Source organism: Phaenicophaeus curvirostris, chromosome 19 (assembly GCF_032191515.1).
Source record: "Phaenicophaeus curvirostris isolate KB17595 chromosome 19, BPBGC_Pcur_1.0, whole genome shotgun sequence".
NCBI classification, from domain to species: domain Eukaryota; kingdom Metazoa; phylum Chordata; class Aves; order Cuculiformes; family Cuculidae; genus Phaenicophaeus; species Phaenicophaeus curvirostris.
Genome location: NC_091410.1, coordinates 2,118,911 through 2,138,587, shown reverse-complemented (window position 1 = coordinate 2,138,587; position 19,677 = coordinate 2,118,911). Strand labels below are relative to the sequence as shown.

Below are 19,677 nucleotides of genomic sequence, written 5' to 3'. Positions count from 1 at the left end.
TCATCTAAAAAGTCACCGTTTTTTCATTAGACAGCAAACACACCAGCTACATTTAAGTTTCCATTCGTATGGCATCTTACCATCCTCCAACATCTCCGCGGCTGTCTGTGGTGTAGTCGGTCACACCACCAAGTAGAGTAGCATAAATCTCAGTAATGTTATCTCTGCAAACACAGTCGTCCTGGGACCCGTCTCCCTTCACACCCACTGTCTGGCAAACACTGTAAAAAGAGAAAAAGGCGGAGGACACCATACTAGCAAGCAACAACATTCAAGATCATAGCTTTCTTCTGTTGTTTAATAAAATTCCCTGGACACAGAATATTTTAAGTACCTGTAACATCTGCTACAGACAGCATAAAGAATATTTCTGAGCCCACTGTATTATATCTCATCCGAGGATTTCTGATTGGTGTCTAGGGTTAAAAGAACACTGGCAAGGCAGAAAACTCAACAGATGAGCAGACTGGTTCTATGTCTATACTGACATGCTGAAGGTACCTGTCCTCTTCTAAACTTTCCTTAAGATGGAGTAAGCAAGAAGAGCAAAGGGCTAATAAAACATGCACTGAGTTGGGTATTAACAAACTGCTTTACACTGAAGGCATGTTTAACATAGAAAGAGGTTTGTTTGGCACTGTAACAGTTTCAGAGCATATATACCATGATACCATTAACATAATGGTTAATGTTTAACACAGAAAATATTACTTTAGTAAAAAAAGTACAATTTCTTTAAACCAATTCAAGTTTCTTATTAACAAAGTGGAAAAAAACATTTTTCCTTCACACTAAAGTTTACTAAATTCTTAAAATATAGTCTGCCTGTTCAGCTAATTCATTTAAAAACACCTAACATCATCAGAGTTGCACTCCATCCTCAGATGTCTGATAATCCCCTGAGACAAAGATAATGAATAAGGAGATGCACATAGCCCCACATTAAAAATGTGTACATCGCAGTGCAGATGATTTCAAGAATCATACTACATCCTCACAACAGAAATTAGAATGTACAGGAGAAAACACTAAAAATAAAGATGATAAATATACTTTGCAATTGCTATTAGGGCCTCTCTTCTGGCTTCTGCAAAGCTCATGTCTGTAGGGGTAATTAAGGTAACTTTTTTCAAACCTTCTAAAACCTGAAAAAAAAAAAAAAGAGATATTTAAATCAAATGCATTATCTATCATAACTCTTAAATTCATATGTCGTATTAAAATGAGCTCAATCATGTATGACAGCCAAGAAGGTGACAGCATTTGGTTTCTCACCATGATCTGCCAGCATGCCTTTGCCTCACTTTTCCCTTTGGACAAATGTTCCACAGCAAAGGGATAATTCAATCTCTGGCTTTTCTATTAACACTAGTAGAGCAGGACTAAACTTTAATTATCAGAATCCATGGTAAGTTAAGCTCATGATTTTCTAGAGTTACCATACATTATAGTCCAAATCCTTTCCACAAAGACCTTTAATTCTGATCATTATTATTTATTTGATTACAATCAGAGGTTTCATTCAGAATACCACATGCCCTCTTCTCATTACAATGATGATATTTTCTCACTTGCTGGAGCCTGCCCTTTAGCAGAAATCTTGGAAGGGCCCCAAGAGCACGTGAAAAGCCACAACGAATCATTTCCTCTGTGCTTTGTAGTTCTGAAACGCACTGTGTCACCAGCTCATCTAGAAATAAATATAATCGCAGAGTGAAAAGCAATGAACATATCACTATTATTACATATTTGGCTAATAAGAAATAAACCAGGTAAAGATCCCCCCAAAAGAGCAGCTAGGAAATGCTATAATTCATTAAACTAGATTCCAGAATACCTTTAATTTCCTACAGAAAAAATAAGAAGAATTTTTATATATTCTTTGTTAAATGAATGAATTCCTATTGTCTACATATTTTTCAACAGACCAATCTGACTCATTCAGAGGGAGAAAAGAAAGTCATAATTTTTAAAACAATCCAAAGAATATGTCTAAGCATGAAGCGAATGTAAGCACAGGGGAACAAATACTGTTACATTTACAGGTCATCGTCTTCCATAATTAGACAAGTAGTCCGTATTAGGAAAGAGAGGACTTGGGATCTGTGAAGGTCAATTTTTTGACAGTTCCCATCCCCCAGAAAAATACTTAATTGGACCTAGGATTCGAACATACAGACACAGACACACATTTCATTTAAGCAACAAGACCACTTCGCGTTATTTTTTATAGAAAAAAATAAAAGCAGGCTTTTTGTAGGAGAAAGCTCAAAAAGTGACCGTTTTGAAGCAGAAGTGCTGTGCTCAAATTCTGTGCATCACTACATGACAAAACAACTCTACAAACAGAAAAACATAGAAAAGGAACAAGAATAAAATCAACTGAGCATGGAAAAATGAGGCTCAACAGTGAAGTGCAGTGATACGAAGAAGAACATGAGGATGAATGAAAAAAAAGCAGTCAGGACTCCATATTTTTGCTGCAGTCTTTATCAGGGTCTTACCAATAACACTTTCTTTACCAGATTTTTCAGCTACTATATTACACCCTTCTGTAAAACGCAGAGAAACAGAAGGTTCTCCAGAAACACTTCTTTGACCAACCCAGACAGGTGCAGCACAGCCACGGTTCCAAAAGGAGAACGGTGAGCTTATTAACTGCTTTACTGAATATGTACTGTTTAATCTTCAAAGGAAAGAAAAAGAATCAGAGACCCTAGGAAGACAATATGTTTGTGTCATTGTTTACTGTCATCTCAGATTGAAATGACCGAGCAACACTTGCTAGAGAAAGAACTGTTTCTATAAGAAACTGCACCAGTACTCATCATTCAGGATGGAAGGGTTTTTAAATGTCCATGCAATCCAGCAGGCCTCAGCTAGTTCCACACACCAGTGAACTAGTTCCTTGTTCTGGTTAGCAATACCTTCACGGAAGCACACCTACTATTTAAGTTTCCAAACCACTGGAGCGTCAGATAGTCGTAAGGCCAGAGGAAGATGGAATTCCTCAGACAGCAAGACTATGACAGTCCTTCCTTTAACTCATGCACATTTAGGATCAACATTTCAGTCAAATGAGATAAAATTAATACATGGTAACTAGCAAACTCTTTATTTATATGTGCTCGGTAATTATCCTAGCGAGAGTAATGCAAATGTTAATATTCTTCTAAAAGTCTTCAGCTTTATAAAACAACACAGCTTATGAAGTGCCTAGAATAGTAATTCGACACAGCCATTCTTGAAGGAATATTAAGAAAGTCATGAACACTAGGCCAGAACACAGTAATGCAAAAAAAGTACAATAAACAAAAGGCGAAAACAAAGAGTGGCAAAAGAAGTGATTCAATAAAATTGCAGCCCTACAGGGACAGATCCAGAATGTGAATCACTGAAGGATCTCTTGTTTGTGTTCTCAGTTGCATCTGTCATGCTAGAGTGGAACACTGGTTAAACTTTATGAAAATATTTTTTTTTTTCTAACTCTCTTCTTCCTCAGACTTGCTCTCACTGATTGTTGAAGACACCTGCCTTGGCACTGCGCTCTGCTGCAGCCACCACACACACACGTACAGCAGACATTAGGGGGAGGCTTTTGAGCAGTGGATTGCAATCCCACAAACACACACATTTTAATAGTCATGAAACATAGTTTTTACTGGCACAGAGATGAAAACGTATGTATTTTTTTCCCTTTTAAAAGATGCTTGCAATATGTAATGACACTTTCATGCCATGTTTAGAAGTGGCTTTAGAGAAGTATGGGGACAAATGAGCACAATCAAGACAGAGCCAACTAGAGATCTTTTACAGCAGAAAATTATTCTTGAAATCAGACCAGGAAGGCTAATAAAAATGTTGCCTATATCTACAAAATCTGATTCTAATTATGTCCCTAGAGCCCCCCATAGCCAAATCACCACGATTCCTTCAAGCACAAGTCAGGTAGCAAGTTAACCTAGAATTCAGGGCATGAGGGGAAAGTCACATCCCTCCAGTTCATCCTCTCTCCCTCTGGACTAGGACATCTGGATGAGCATTCCAAGCCACTTTGACAGAACCTTGAAACTTCATCCTTGCATAAAATGTGACCCATTCAACTAATTTTTAATCTTCTTTGGTTGATTCAGCATTGTCTCCTCCTGCTCAATATTCTGTTTAACAAAATATTACCCTTTACTGAGGTGCTTCAGTTTTAAATCTGCCTCAGTGCCATATCCCATCTTCCCATGCTGCCCCAAAAAAAGTGGACGCTGCGTGCCAACCTGCAAGAAGGAATGGGCTATTTTTGAAAATATTTATTTACTACAAAAATAGAGATTAAGCAATACAGAAGATTTACAAATCAAGACAGGCTGCTCTTGAAGCAGAGACTGCATGTCACTATATATGTGATAGGTATCAGGTTTATTCTAGGAACTGCTGTAATAAAAATAAATCATAAGGTATTCTGTTACCTAGTTTAGGAATTACTTAGTAATGGCAAAAAACCCACCCCACAAAATAATTCAGTATCTTCTTAAGAATATATAATTTCACTGCCATTTAAAAACACAGGAGCATAAATGTTGTTTTTCACACGATGTCCATCTATATAATCCAGCAATCTCTCTCTCTTACAGACATGATACAATTTGATGCTTTAAAGAAAGGTCAAAAAAAATCAGTATAGGAAATGATGGTGATCTATATGCCCCTGACAACTCCTGTACTACTGATTCTACTCCAAATAGATGAGGTTTCATTTGCAGTTACAAGAATCATAGAATCATAGAATACTTAGGGTTGGAAGGGACCTTAAAGATCATCTAGTTCCAACCCCCCTGCCAAGGGAAGGGACATGTCCCACTAGATCAGGCTGCCCAAGGCCCATACAACCTAGCCTTAAGCAACTCCAAGGATGGGGGCAGCCACAAATTCCCTGGGCAACCTGTTCCAGTGCCTCACCACTCTCATGGTGAAGAAATTCTTCCTAATGTCTAGCCTGAACCTGCCGCTCTCCAGTTTATACCCATTGCCCCTTGTCCTGTCACCACAAGCCCTTGTGAACAGTCCCTTCCCATTTTTCTGGTAGGCCCCTTTCAGGTACTGGAAGGTCACTTACACTGAGGATTCCAGAACTGGACACAATGCTCCAGATGAGGTCTCCCAAGAAAGGAATAGAGGGGCAGAATCACCTCCCTCAACCTGCTGGCCAAGGGACACAGGACCCTACTGGGCTGCAAGCACACATTGTCGGCTCATGTTGAGCTTCTCATTGACTAGCACCCCCAAGTCCTTCTCTGCAGGGCTGCTCTCAATCATACCATCCCCCATCTTGTACTGAATACTGAGATTGCCCTGACCCAGGTGCACTTGCCCCTGTTGAACCTAATAAGGTTCTCACAGCCCCACTTCTACAGCCTGTCCAGGTCCCTCTGGATGACATCCCACGCTTCCACTGCGGCAACTACACCACTCAGCTTGGTGTCATCTGCAAACTTGCTGAGAGCGCCCTCGATCTCGCTGCCAATGTAATTGATGAAGATATTAAACAGAATCAGTCCCAGTACAGACCCCTGAGGGACACCACTTGTCATGGATCTCCATCTGGACTTCAAGACATTGACCACTACTCTCTGAAAATGACCATCCAACCAGTTTCTTATCCACCGAACAGTCCACCCATCAAAACCATCTCTCTCCAATTTAGAGAGGAGGATGTTGTGGGGGACCGCGTCAAAGGCTTTACAGAAGTCTAGATAGATCACACCTGTTGGTTTACCTATGTCCACTGCTGTGGTTACCCCATCATAGAAAGCCACTAAGTTGGATATGCCCCTGGTGAAGCCATGCTGGCTGCCATTAATCACCTCCCCGGCCTCCATGTACTTTAGCAGAGCTTCTAGGTTCTGTTCCATGACCTTCCCAGGCAGAGGTGAGGCTGACAGGTTGGGTATTTCCCAGGGTCGTCTTTTCTACCCTTTTTAAAAACGGGCACAATGTTATCCTCCTTCCAGTCATAAGGGAATTCTCCTGATTGACATGACTTCTCAAATACCATGGAGAGTGGCTTGGCAACCACATCTGCCAATTCCCTCAGGACTCTGGAACACATCTCATCAGGTCCCATAGACTTATATATGTTCAGGTTCCTCAGGTGGTCACAAACCTGCTCCTCCTCTACAGTGGGAGAGGGTTAACCCCTGCCTCCCCCCACCCAGTCACCATCTTGCTGTCCCATGACCCAGGAGGGATGAGGAGAGTGGTTATCAGTGAAGACTGGGGCAAACAAATTTTCAAGTATCTCAGCCTTCTCCTCGTCTGTTGATATGAGGTCACCATTTTCAACCATCAGTGGGGGTATATTCTCTTTAAACTTCCTCTTCTGATCAACATACTTGTAGAAGTCCTTCTTGCTGGTCTTCACTTCCCTTGGCAAGTTCAGCTCCAGCTGCACCATGGCCTTTCTGACCACATCCCTATACACTTCCCAGGTTAACTCTGGGTGTCTATCCAATTTTTCTTTAAGTCAGCCATGATCTCTGCCATTCAGTTTATCAGAACATGACATGGAAATGTCTCACTTCACCAAAATTTATGTTTTGACATAAACACATATTCTTTGCTTTTTTGTTTTAGAGTATGGAATAGAAAAGCATTTTAGCTTTGTGAATAGAAAAAAACTTTTCTTAAAGAAATATTCATTATTGTATTTTGCATTCACCTCCAGTCTAAAACAAGCGAGAAGCCTGAGACATTTCCCAGTCTTTCAGATGGTTTTATCATTCTTTCCTGAATTATTTTATTGTCCATTAAAATGAGCGATGCTCCTTCCCACTCTATCAAATACCTCCAAAGTGCAAGTTACATCCCACCAAATATTTTCTGCCTTTACTGTAAACATGAGTCATTACCCTGTAGAGCTGGATCAGCTTCTCCCTTCTCATTGATGTAATACTCATTACACAGCGCAGAAAGTGCAGAGACTGCAGACTCCTGGAATAAAAGCAAATCTGTCAACTTGTTATATTTATTAAGGTCATACTTTATGAAAACTGTTTTAAAAGTTTAAGGAAAAAGTGAGTAGATCATTTAAAAAAAACATTTCCTTCAGCTACTGACATTTACTTTCTTTTTATTTCTTCCCAAGACTGGTTTAAGAACAGTTGAACAGAAAACCTATGTAAGAAAAACGTACTCTTACTCCTTCAAAAGTACCAGTAAGCTAATTGAATACTTAAGACGTTAATAGTAATGTATCAACTGTATTTTTCAGTTCAGTTGAAAGACCTTCAGGGGTTAAATATTACAGAATATAGAAACCATTATTTCATCTTCAATATATTGATGCCAGATTGAAAAGAAACAAACTGTATTTCCCCAGAAAGCTATAGAAAGGAAATACAGAAAAACTCCATGGACTGAAGGCTATAAACAACCCCCTCCAAAAAATATCCAGTATCCCAATCCTTGCGTCTCCACCTTAGCTGGTTTACAAAAGGACTGATGGTTGTGCATCATGCTTCAATTTCCTAATCTTCAGAGTGGTTTCAGACAACAGCATAGAATACAAAACTAAGGCAGCTGCTACTTCAAAAAGCATGTAATGAGTTTTCTCATAGAATTCACAGTCGAATCATACTTTTCAGCTAATAATATAATGCTGACCAAATTATAATGAATTCTGGGAGCATACAAGTCCTATGCACTGTTCACTTCATATTAATAGCAATGATACTTATTAATACTCATGTTCTCTTAAATGATACACAGGAATCCAGCATGGCGTATCCATTCTGCCCTCAGTGACACCTCAGACTTGCTCTCCATGCAAAACTGAGGACTTGAAAGAAAAACAGTGCTCATCTGAATAATCTTTTGCCTATCACAGACATAATGGTAGTGAAATATAGAGAATTATCTAATTGCTGTAGATCACAGAATTGTAGAAGGGTTTGGTTTGGTAGGGACCTTTAAAAGTCAGCCAGTCCAAACTCTCTACAATAAGCAGGGATATCTTCACGTGGATCAGGTAGCTCAGATCCTCCACTTTCTAAAGAGAATAGTTTTCACCTTAAATGCATGACTTCACACTGGAAGACGGTACTGTATGTCAGAAAAAGAATTACTTTCCAATGTCTAAAGCATTGTCCTTAAAACTATTTCTCTGAAAAATATATACAGAAATCAAATGAGAAGCAACATTTACTAAACATACTTTGCTCAACAAACATGGACCAACCAAGTAAAATTTCTCTGAAATCTATAATTAATTCTTCTAAGCTTGGTTTAGAAGTTCCAGTTAGAGGACATAAAAACTCTTTGAACAAATAGCTAATACAAAAGAATATTCCAAGAATTTAAATTTCACTTTTTGATTTTCTTCAGTGATTTGGCTACATTCTAATTTACTCTGTCTTCCAGATACTTGCAATGGCTTTTTATCTTATTTTTATAAACTAGCAAAATGAACACAATATGTTATACTTGGATTGTCTCTGTGATGGCTATAAGCTCTAATAGGACAAACAGAAATTGTCTTTATCATTTGGTAGAGGCTTTCAGAGCACAAAACCAAGCCATCCTGGTATTACTCGGGAACACTAAGGCAAATAACTGGAGGTGTACATAAGATACACCCATCAATGGATTTAATAGTCAGAATCACGGTAGCTCAAGAGCACAGTAAAAGGACTTGCAACAGATTTAATGAAAAATTTAAGCATGTTTTCTTGAATAACTTGGGCTGATCACACCAGTGTTCTCATTATGCACAAATGCCCTCAGGACATGAGGCCATGACATCACCCAGAGACTCTTTTTGATTCTCACTAAAGTTCTCTGAAACTACCAAGATAAACATACTATTTTTTAAAAAAAAATAACTTTTTTTACCAATCTAAGAAATGATACTTAAAAACCAATTAGATTCCATGGAAAATAATCCACCAATGGAGAGCACAAATATTTCCAATTATGTATGCAATGTGACCACATGAAGAAGGAGGAAGCATTGTACCTTTATTTTCTGTCGTGCAGCACTTGAAATAAGAGGGAGACTTCTCAGAGTGTCATTTATTAACCACTGCCAGTCACCTGAAATGGAAAGAAATATCATTGGCATTAATTTTTCTTACTTCCTGAACTTCAACATTCTCCGTTTTACTCTTTACAGGAACCGGCAATTATACGTATTGATGTATTTCCTTGGTTCTCAAAAAAAGCAAAGAAAAAAAAACCCAGTTGTTTCTCAACTGGGATAGGTGTTCTGCTTTGGTTTATAATGCACAGAGCACAAATCGTGCATCTGGTAATGCTGAAAATGTGTCAGGGAGATCTCCCTGTTGCAGTTATAGATCTTTTATCTTTTTGATATTTCCTTATTTGTTAGGCCAACTCAATCTTGCTAATCTTTCTTCTTTGAGAAACATGATTTGTTACTACTTTAGTTTAATAACAACTAACATAATGGAAGGTTATTTAAATTATGACATACCGATTATTGGGTCTCCTCGAAATGGCATTTTTGACAGTGACAACTTTTCAATTAAAGTGCAGACTGTAAGAAAATAGAGAACTGGATAAATAATAAAAAAAAAAGAAATTGCAGCAACTTTGAAGATACAATCACATCAAGTTATATTAGCATTTATGTTAATTTGAAGAAAATTTGCAATTATAGGTTCAAAGTAAGTAAAATTAGAACATGAAATTTCCTTTCACTTGTGATTCTTCCATACAAAAAAAGGTGCTATGTAGTAAGTGATCCCTGAAAGGAGTCGCTATTCATGCAGATCCATGGTCTGGTGGTAGATTTCCCCCCTCTGCCATTTACAGTGCACACGACCATACTGGCCACTTTTCCTTCCCTACATCAGCCTGCAACGGGCTGGGTACCATCACTGATAGCAAACCAACTTGGACAAGGATAATACTACAGACACTAAAAACCTATTCAATATCTATGGAAGGTTTTACTTCCTATTGGCATTTTTTCTGGACTTCCTGGGATTGGCATCTGTTTGCTGCACAGAGCTGGGAGTGGCTTGATGTCTTCTGATACTCAGAATATGTGACAATGTCATTCTAATGAGTAGTCCTTATTTTATATCTACAAATTTAAATAAGTTCTAAGCTTACAAACCTACTTTCATAATAGTATTTTTTTTAGTGTTTCAACGCTGCTTTGGGGAATAGAGATTAACACAGTAAACACTGCAAAATTCTGCTGTACCACAGATGGACTGCACTGTTCCAGTGAAAACTCAGCACTGGGGGAGTACGCTCTCTTGCACCTCCTGGTGATCAGCTCAAATAAAACAGATCGGTATACATCCACACTCACTATCTGCCTGCTTCAGAGCCGGTGGAGAGGAAGGAGAGCACAAAACAAGCTAGTAGCTAGGCAGCTAATGCCGCCTTTTTGTCTTCCTCTCCTCCCACAACGTAATCTTTGAATCTTACCCTGGGCTCTGTACACAGTTCATCTTCTCCGTTTGCAATCTTACTGGGCTGCAAATCTACTCTTGAATTCAGTTCTGACCACGGTAATGTCACACAACCAGGCTCCCTGTGCTGTAACGCCATTCTATCTTGTATGTCATCTTCTTTGTTCTAATATTTATTCACAGACAAGGTTAAGTACAATGTGACTAAACCCAGCTCTCTCAGGCTTCCTCCTTAGTTGCTGCTTTGTGCTTTGTTGTGGTTGAGACCATCATCTTCATTAGACATGCAGACAATTTGTGGAGTATTTTCAATTCTTCTCTTATTCCACCTACACAGTTGTATCATGCCAAAACACTGTCATTTGTACTTCTCCAATACTAACGAAATACTCAGCTGCTTAAAAGCTAAAACTTATTAAAAAACTCTACCTATTCTTTCAGCCAGCATTCTCATGTCACAAGACTGTTCACTCATTCAAAGACTGCAGAAATCCTCTTGTCCCTTTCACCCCTTCTATTCGATTATTCTTCCATCTGGGTGCTGAAACTGCTTTACACGCTAAGGCTGGATGGCTTCACATCCTCAAAGCTGGAATCTGCTACGTAGCACCTCCTTCATTCAACCCATGAGCAGAAAACTCAAGATGGCATCATTTCCTTATCCACTCCAGTTACCTGGAGGAAGAGTTTTTCCTGGAATGCCCTTCTTTTTTCACAGTGGTTCTGTTTGTAACAATCTTCACAATCCATGAGAAAACCCGGCATTTTCTCCAATGTCACATTTTCCATAAATGGTTGTTTATACAGCCCTTATCCTTCACTTTTGTGTACATACATATTAAGATAAGAGCATTAATCTTAACTCACAGCTTGCATCTCTTCTGGAGAGAAATTTGAGTAAATCAGTGAAGAAAACCCTGAAGAAAGTTCACTGCATGCAACACGAGAAGGAGAGAACATGTGATATAAAACCAAGAGCTCTCTCCTGCTCTTAGATGAACATGGTTATTCACAATTGTGCTGGCGTACCTGTCTTCTGACTGGCCTCCAAACTCTGTATTTTTTTTAATGACAGTGCATACTCTATTTATTGATTCAACACAATATATGCAAAACAAGCTGGAAAACAGTAAACCAAAAAATTAATCACTGCAAATTCACTGCTTTCGCACTGCATCTGTGATACTCACCGGCTGGCCTCATCAGCTCTCCACCTAAACCCCTGCAAAGCAGAAACAGAGCTTTCAGAGAAGAACCTACCATAAGCAATCTGAGTGTACTGCCTTGTGAGAAAAGAAACCCCAAGAGTTTTTCAGAATGAAAGCAGAGCACAAAATTATCTGCAATTTTGTATTTACCAACTGTAAAATACTTTTTTTTAAACCAACTGTTGTCTTGACTTCAGCATGATTTATGCAAATCATGCCTTCCTGAATATTTAACTTTTGTCTTGCAAAAGTGTGGTCTCAGCCTTGCTAATTTTTGCTGTGAACAGTAAAGGACTACCATGTTCATTCTGCTTTTCTTCCCACTTGCTTCAGAAGCGTTCTGAACCTGTTGGGCTGGTGACAGGACTTTTTGGTCATACAGCTTCCACAACCTTCTGACTGCCACAACTGAAAAGCAATTCCATGCTATTCTTTAACAAAGTCTTCCTCTCTGGAACATTACAAAGAAACTTCACTTTTCAGTTCCCGTTTTCACAAATGTTAACTGGTTTGCTTTCCTGGCAAAGTTTCTCATCCTGCTTTCCTCACTCACCCCTCCCCTGCTCAAGCCCCCTCCGAGGTGACTTTGTATTCATCACCATAACTGAGGGGGTAAAACTTTCCAGTGCACCAGGGAACAGGAGAGAAACAAATGGCTCATGATGCTCCAGACGCTCCTGGAGTGCATGTGCTCCATAAGGACGATCTCACCAGCTTAGACCCCAGGGCTTACCCAGCCTGGTCATCCTGTCTCATGACCAACCTGCCAGCACTCAGAGGGGGACATCTGACTGGGCACAGGGAGAAGCACCCTGGAAACAGCAGGGCCTGCCTCGGTTCTTCAGCTTCATATGTCTCTGGGCAGAGATGTCTCCTCACCCTGCTGAGGAATGTCTGCTGGTTCCCTGGATAACCCCCAAGGTGCCATGAGCACCACTTGGAGCGTTCTGCTCAGTGTCACCTTCTGTGGCTTATTTTTTTCGTTTTATGAACCTTTGACCCCTGCACCCTTCCTTTGGATAATTCCTCCTTCAACTCCTTACTTGTCTCCCTTCACTTCTGCTGGAATATTTCCTCCCTGAGGTGTGCCAAACCCTTAATCACCTGTGTGTTAGACCATGCTCTGACAGAAACTCCCAGTAAGGGGGAGGAACAACAAAGGCTTCTGTGTTAGTTTGCTTGGGTTTTGTTTTTCTTTTTCTTTTTTTTTTTTTTTAAACCTTTTCTTCCCTCCTCTCCCTCCTCCTGCCCGACAATAAAATTAGCAGCTATGCTCAGAATGCAAACATAACAAACCTAACAACTCTTAGGACTTTGTTCTCCAATTTATCCTTGTACATGAGCTTCAAAAGCCTAAATATTTTAAACAAGATTTTCCATTACACATAAGCAGGTGCATCCTATTACATGCACAGGGATTTTGACTGCTCAACATTTTCCTTAGATAGTCAGGTAACACAGAGATGCCAACTCCACATTTGCCATAGATCAGCACTTCCTCTAGTTGGGAAACATGTGCTTTTGGCAATCAATAAATTAAGCTCAATGTAATAACCCACAGCTCACTCTATCGTTGTATGAAGTAAGCACAGATTCCACATCCCCGTGCTGATAAGGTCTCTGTATTATCTGCCACACCTTCTGGCCGTGTTGTCTGCTCTCCAGCTTCTAAAAAATGCAAGGAGATGGCAGCAAAAATAGAAAAATGATGTGGCAAAGCTTTCTTCCTCTTCCTCCCTTCATTTTGACCTCACTCGTTCCTTGCTTTTTATCTGTTGTCTTACTGCAAATAAGTGCAACATAACATCTTGTAAATTTGTTTGGTGTGCCCACAGAGTCTGCTGATGCAAGGATTCAGATACAGACTTCTATTCAAACTACAAAGCAAGAACTGAGTCATAAAGGCTGCTCCTCTCCACTTCTTCACGCTGCCAATAAGGAAGCCAGGCCACTTAAAGCTACTCTCACGTTAATAATCTGACACCTACCCCTTCCTCTGGCATTACATCAACACAATTTAATTTCAGAGTTCAGAGCTTCACTGAGGATTGTTGTCCCTGTGCAAGAATGAAGAAGAGTGATAGTGATTTGTAAAGTGAGTTTTCCATGTAATGCATAAACTCTAATCAAATAAATCTTTGAAGGCACTGTGATACCATCCTTCTCTGCATCCTTCTCTGCAAAGCCTGTTATTTCTTTCTCTGACATCATCATACGTCCATCAATATACCTAGATTTCACTCCCCTTTCCACAGATCCTATGTGTTTCCATTTTAAGAACTGAGAATTTCTTATCATAATCCTAGATCTCTCCTTCATCAGTGTTTAGCTTGTCAAATGACGGCCATCTTTCTGTTAACTTTATCTCACTCTACAGTATTTCACTAAATTAAGAAGATACGGATCTACCTAATTCAGAGATTGTGATTTTTGCTGTACAGCCAGTATTCTCTTATTTTCTTCCAAAGACACATCCATAAGTTGCATCACATTATTAGAAGTACCTGTTCCAAGGTTCAATTATTAATTCTATCTGTAAATCGGCTGATGCAGTGCCCAAGTCCTATGGGCTTCTAAGCATCCTTCCTACACACAGTTCCACAGCAATGCTTCTCTGCTAGGAACATCTTAGGATGAGTCACAATTTATTCGTGGAAAATCTAATCGAAATGTATCCCTTGTAGAACCACTGAATTAAGATTACTGACCTAAGAAAGCTGGTATCTACTCTAAAATTGTGCAGGCTTCACTGACAGCCCAGGGCAGTGCTGCTCTCAGGGAACAGAAAAGGTCAAGGTTCTTTTGTGGATTTTTTTTTTTTTAATTATTTAAACTCTGCTTTTTGTAGGAAGTTCAGCATTCGTCTTACAGATTATAAAACTAACAGTAACAGAAGCTGTTCACAATTGAACTGCATTCAACTCTTCATAAACATCTGAATCCAAAGTTAAAACTGCTGGAACAGCTGAAGAGATTCAATTGCAAATACTCCATTTCCAGGAAGCTCAGAGCATCTGCTCAATAAGGATTTTAATCTCCATAGGAATAGTAACTAATTATTTCCCATGGGAACTCTCTGTCCCAAACAGAACTGAGGTATTGCAAAAGGCCCCAGCCGCACACTGACTGGGCTTTTGGAGTACAGATGGCTTTAGTTCAAGGTGCAGCAGAAGAGGAGAGAGAAACCTCTGAGCAGAGATGAAGAATCCTCTATATTTAATACAGCTCTTACGGTCACCTCCTGAAGATGCAGAGAATAAACTTTACTAAGGTTACAAACACCTATGTTTAGGTTACTGTAAGTTTGTATGTCGACTGTACATGTTTTGTATTGTATTCTAACACCAGGAGACTACAGGTGAAATGCCAGCTTTATGGAAGAGTCTTCTCAGTGACTTCAGTCAACAGCAGAAGAACTTCCCTTCGTGCTACTGGATGCAAAACTAATTTAAACTTGGCAGAATTGTTCAGATGCGCTTTGTTGCAAGCGCTGGGATTATTTTCTGATTAAGTAAACATACCTAAAAACATCTTTCACCTAGATGACAGCCAAGAAACGTTTGCCCTGAAACCATCGGGATTAGTTGCCACCTTAAAGGTCTCTGAAACGAGGTGAGTTTCTCTTTGCCTGTCAGCACTTGCGGGCTGCTCAGCTCTGCTGGAAATGCTGAGACACCATGGGTGACAGCAGAACTTACGCTGGCAGCCACTGCTCGTCTGACGGAGCTGCCCATGTAATGCATGCAGCTCAGCTCTTAGTGTTGTACAGAAAGTAACATAAGAGCAAAGCTGGGCCCACAGCACATTGCATCAACACTCACTCAGTGTGAGCGTCACTAACACTGCACATCCTGCCATACCCAGCTCCAACGGGAACCCTGGAGGCCCAGCACATGGAACATCTGCTGAACTACAGAAGTGCACGGCAACCACCTGGAAGAAACTCAGTGTATATCTATCTTCAGCACTTCCATATCCATCCATAAATTCTCTCATTGCCCAGCTGTGTGTTTTAAGATCCACATTATCAGACCAGAGCAGGCTAGGAGAAAGGAGGTCAAAACTACTCTGAAAATCCATTCACTTGAATATTTAGTCAAGAACCTTGTATCAGATGACGCACTTTTAAAGAATCTTAATGGGACCGCTATTAAAAATACTTTTTGCTTGAGGATTTTTCATATTGAGAACCAGCACAAGGTCCTAGAGGCCCTACAGAAATACATCTGCTACAAAAAACAGGTACCAACTGTGCTGGTTCAGCGGAAGCACTATTTAAACCAGGCTGAGCATTAACATCAAGTTTAAACTTGCAGGCTGACTTCCTGTCCAAGGTTGGCAGCTTAAGGCAACAGATGCCACAAGTTTTTGTCTTAGGTTTTTATATATAAAGTAATGTTAAAGACAAGTATAGCTTATTTTTTATAACTCTACAGCCTGTATAGCACAAAACAGACACAAAAGACACATACTGTGTTTAAATTCCATGGTTTGCATACAACTTGCTATAACGAGTGCCCATTTAATACAGAAAATCAGGCTCTCTGTGCAATGCTCAATTGGAAGTGCACATGCAAATTCTTAAACCAACCAGCTCCTCAAGACAAACCAGTGCAGCAAATGTGGCAGACCCAGACTAACAGAAGGAAGTACGTCCTGCTGTGCCTGGACTTGCATTCTCCCTTTCAGCACCCTATGATAATCCCAGAAAAGGACTAACATGAGAAGAGAGAAAGATTTTAAAAAATGTTACAACAGCAGAGGACATGATTTTCTACAATTAGCAGAAACCGATTTGATTGCTTCAAGTATATTCAAAATCAAGAGTCTGTCCAGTATAACTCAGACTGTGTCCTGCCTGAAGCATAATTCATGGCTACCATTCAGAATCAGGTTAAAGACATTACGGGAGCTGCTAAACAAAGTAAGGGGGTTTGTTAAATGGAGGTCTCCATTGCAGCACTTGGGCGCTATTTTTGTCCTAAAGTACTTGTGGGTTCAATGGAATTCTACATATTAGACAATCAAGAAACCGATGACTCATTTTCCAACTTAAAATTTACAAATTAAAATTTTAAAATCCCCCAAAACTACAGCATTTTTATACTCTACTTCCTTTTTCCTTTCTCACAGGTCTACACAAGTTCTGAAAACAGTTTGATCAAAGCATTAAAATCCATCTGGTCCACAAAATGACAGCTGTTTTTTTACCAGAAGAGAAAGAAAATGAACAGCTGAGACATGTGGCCTGATGCTTTTTGTCAATGCAGTTTAAAAATTAGAAACACAAATAAAACACACAGGTTTTCAACATTCTTACAAGATGTTGTTACACTGAAAATTCCCAGTAGCAATTTCTCAAATGGAAATCTTTGGAATATTATGTGCAATAATTACTCATCACAAAACAAGTTTGGCTTGATTCACTAAATGCTTGCCCAGCAATACTCAAATTGCTGGTTTGTTTTCATAACCTAGTTTATTTTTCCTGTTCTATTTTAACATATTTTATGCATACTGATACTTTAAAACGTGGATTATAGCAGACATCTTTGTCTCAGGCTAAGTACTCGAGTAAACAGCAGTGAATCAATTTTGCTTGGAGTTGAATTAGAAGTCTTATCTAGAATGAAAACATTTCTCTAGGCATATTATAAATACCACTAAGAGCAAGAAGTGCACATTATGACAAAAACAAATTACACCCAAGTTCCACCCTGACATTAAAGAATTTATGGGAGCCAAGACAGCCACCCACAAAGATGGTAATATACAGTATCAGCACTACAACCGCCTGCTGAGGCGAGCTTGCTTCGGAGTGGAAGTTTCAAATCAGTTTGTATGACCCTGACAAAGTAAATTTTAACCTTCTTTTCAGAAAGTTTCAAGATACAAAATCTTAGATAAAAATTCTCTAAATTATAATTAATAATTACACTGGAAAAACTACTTAAGGTTTTCTGTTTTCAGATATGCCACGTGCAAAGAAGTGAACTGAACTGTCCCAAAGCTCACAGAATTTGTCAGTTAATGAAGAAAAAAAACCCCAATTCGCATATACAATTGTTAGGGAATACAAGTCATTAGTTATGTTTTGATTCCCTTAAGTTTAGGAACAAATTCTGAAGTCACATACCAGTTATAATTCACATTTACTTAACAGTTTCTTAGGCAAATTCCCTTTATTTCCTGGAAACTTCAATAAATAGGAAATGAAAATGAGTAAGTGAAAATCCGTTTGCATTTTCTTTGGCTCAAGCATTGAAAATTTGCATTGAATGTTTTGCAATATTCCCAGTCTATTCACTACAGAGGACGAAGAAAGTAGTTCTAGAATTCAGACACAAGCTCCTTTAATAAATAAATAAAGTTTAGACTCATTACCTCATTAGCTAAAGGTCATTCCTATAGGCCTGTCTGACCCATACAAGTGCTGCTGCACAGATGAATAATGGGGAAGCAATCCATCCCGTGCTACTGAAGCCACGGATTAGTGAACACATTCTGCTTCAGCCTTCCCTTTCTTAACTGTCTCTACCCCAATGCTGAGCCCAGTACTCACCACTTCCCCAGGCCCCTAATGTGCCTGTGATCCCACTCTCTGAACACTCCCCGCCGCACATCGGCAGCGGCCCCTGGGAGCACGGCCAAAGCCATAAGAGGCTCATGCTTGTGCTCTGCTGCCGGCGAGACTGGTCATCTGTTTGGGGTGTAACTAACCTGGAAAAACCAAACCCACCAGGACCCTCTGTGTTCTTTATGTTTAACTGATACTTTCCACATGAAAAATAGTTTTAGTTCGTCCATTTCCTCACCTGTACAGTTGACGACAGCAAAGCTGGGAAGAGGGAAAAGCAAACATTAATATTAGCCGGGCTTGTTTGATAGAACTGTTCTTTATCCTCTTGCATGCAGTCTGTGTACTATGAGCTAGGCAACACTGGTGATTATTTTAAAAATAAAATCTAAAGGAAAAATCTTCTAAAAAACACCCTCTCTCTATCCCTTTGAATTTTACACTTAACGAAAATCAGTTTAACACATTCATAAAGCAGTAATTTTCTTAATTCCAATCCTAGCTGCTCCTGCATAGACTCTAGAAGCTAGTTTGGCTTTTTCTTTCCACAGCTGGCCCCTTTAAAATGATGCTATACCACACTGTCGGAAAACTGAAAATAACCTTGTAAGCTACAATGAAGCAGAAGAAGCTTAAACAAAAGTTCAAATGTGACTGAAAAACATTATCTCATTAGTGCTGCAGAAGGCCATCCTCAGAAACTAGAGATTATCAAATTTCTGTGGAGTAAAACCATGCAATCCCCAAAGTTTTTAGAAGAGTTTACACTGACTTTGCAGGTGAACGCTAAGAACAGACACCAGAAGGAAGCAGACAGGATTGTACCACATTCAGGCCATGCTAACAGTACAGAGACTGCTGATCACACTTTCAGGCATTTCAACACAGGAAAGTTAAATAATGACAAAGATGCCTTCTCAGCCTGCAGCAGCACTGCTCGTCTATGCACAGAATTAAGCAAGGGCCTCTGTACTCTAAAGTATAACGGGTAAATAGTGTAGCCTGACAGCTTTAGCCCATCAGAACAGGAACTAAAGATACTACAGGTACATCCTGAGCGTTCAAGTACCGTCTCTTCCATAACATGAAGAAACAGGAGCCAAAAGCAGAAAACAACAACATGGGATAACTTAAAATTAAAGTAACAAGTCAGGCATCTCTGCAGAAGCATTTTAATTGCTGTGAGCAGGACAAGATTTCATTTGTCATAAGCAGAGATACAGCCAACACACCAGCTAGAACACTGGATATTACTTCCAAGGTCTAAAACCAGGCAAATCATGCATGCAAGGATCACAATAAAGTAAAAAGGGACAGAAAGGACAGAGAATGGGCTCACTAGAAGATCTCTCTCAAGCACGGTTACACTAAGGCAACAGCCACACATCTGCAAGGGCAGCCAGTAGTACAGAAAGCGGGAAGAAAAACAAAGCCAAACCCCATGCACTGTTCCAGCAGT

At 39.6% G+C, this 19,677-nt stretch overlaps 1 protein-coding gene across 1 annotated transcript in view; it reads right to left on the bottom strand.

Annotated features, from left to right (window-relative positions):
- TBCD (tubulin folding cofactor D) overlaps positions 1 to 19,677 on the bottom strand; it is a 132,229-nt gene that overhangs the window by 27,782 nt on the left and 84,770 nt on the right. Inside the window, exons 22-29 of the mRNA XM_069872308.1 lie at positions 18,457 to 18,479; positions 11,624 to 11,655; positions 9,482 to 9,544; positions 9,005 to 9,081; positions 6,900 to 6,981; positions 1,572 to 1,690; positions 1,054 to 1,145; positions 81 to 221 (exon numbers count right to left, since the gene is read on the bottom strand). Of these exons, the coding sequence (XP_069728409.1) occupies positions 81 to 221; positions 1,054 to 1,145; positions 1,572 to 1,690; positions 6,900 to 6,981; positions 9,005 to 9,081; positions 9,482 to 9,544; positions 11,624 to 11,655; positions 18,457 to 18,479 (629 nt within the window). The remainder of the gene's footprint in view (positions 1 to 80; positions 222 to 1,053; positions 1,146 to 1,571; positions 1,691 to 6,899; positions 6,982 to 9,004; positions 9,082 to 9,481; positions 9,545 to 11,623; positions 11,656 to 18,456; positions 18,480 to 19,677) is intronic.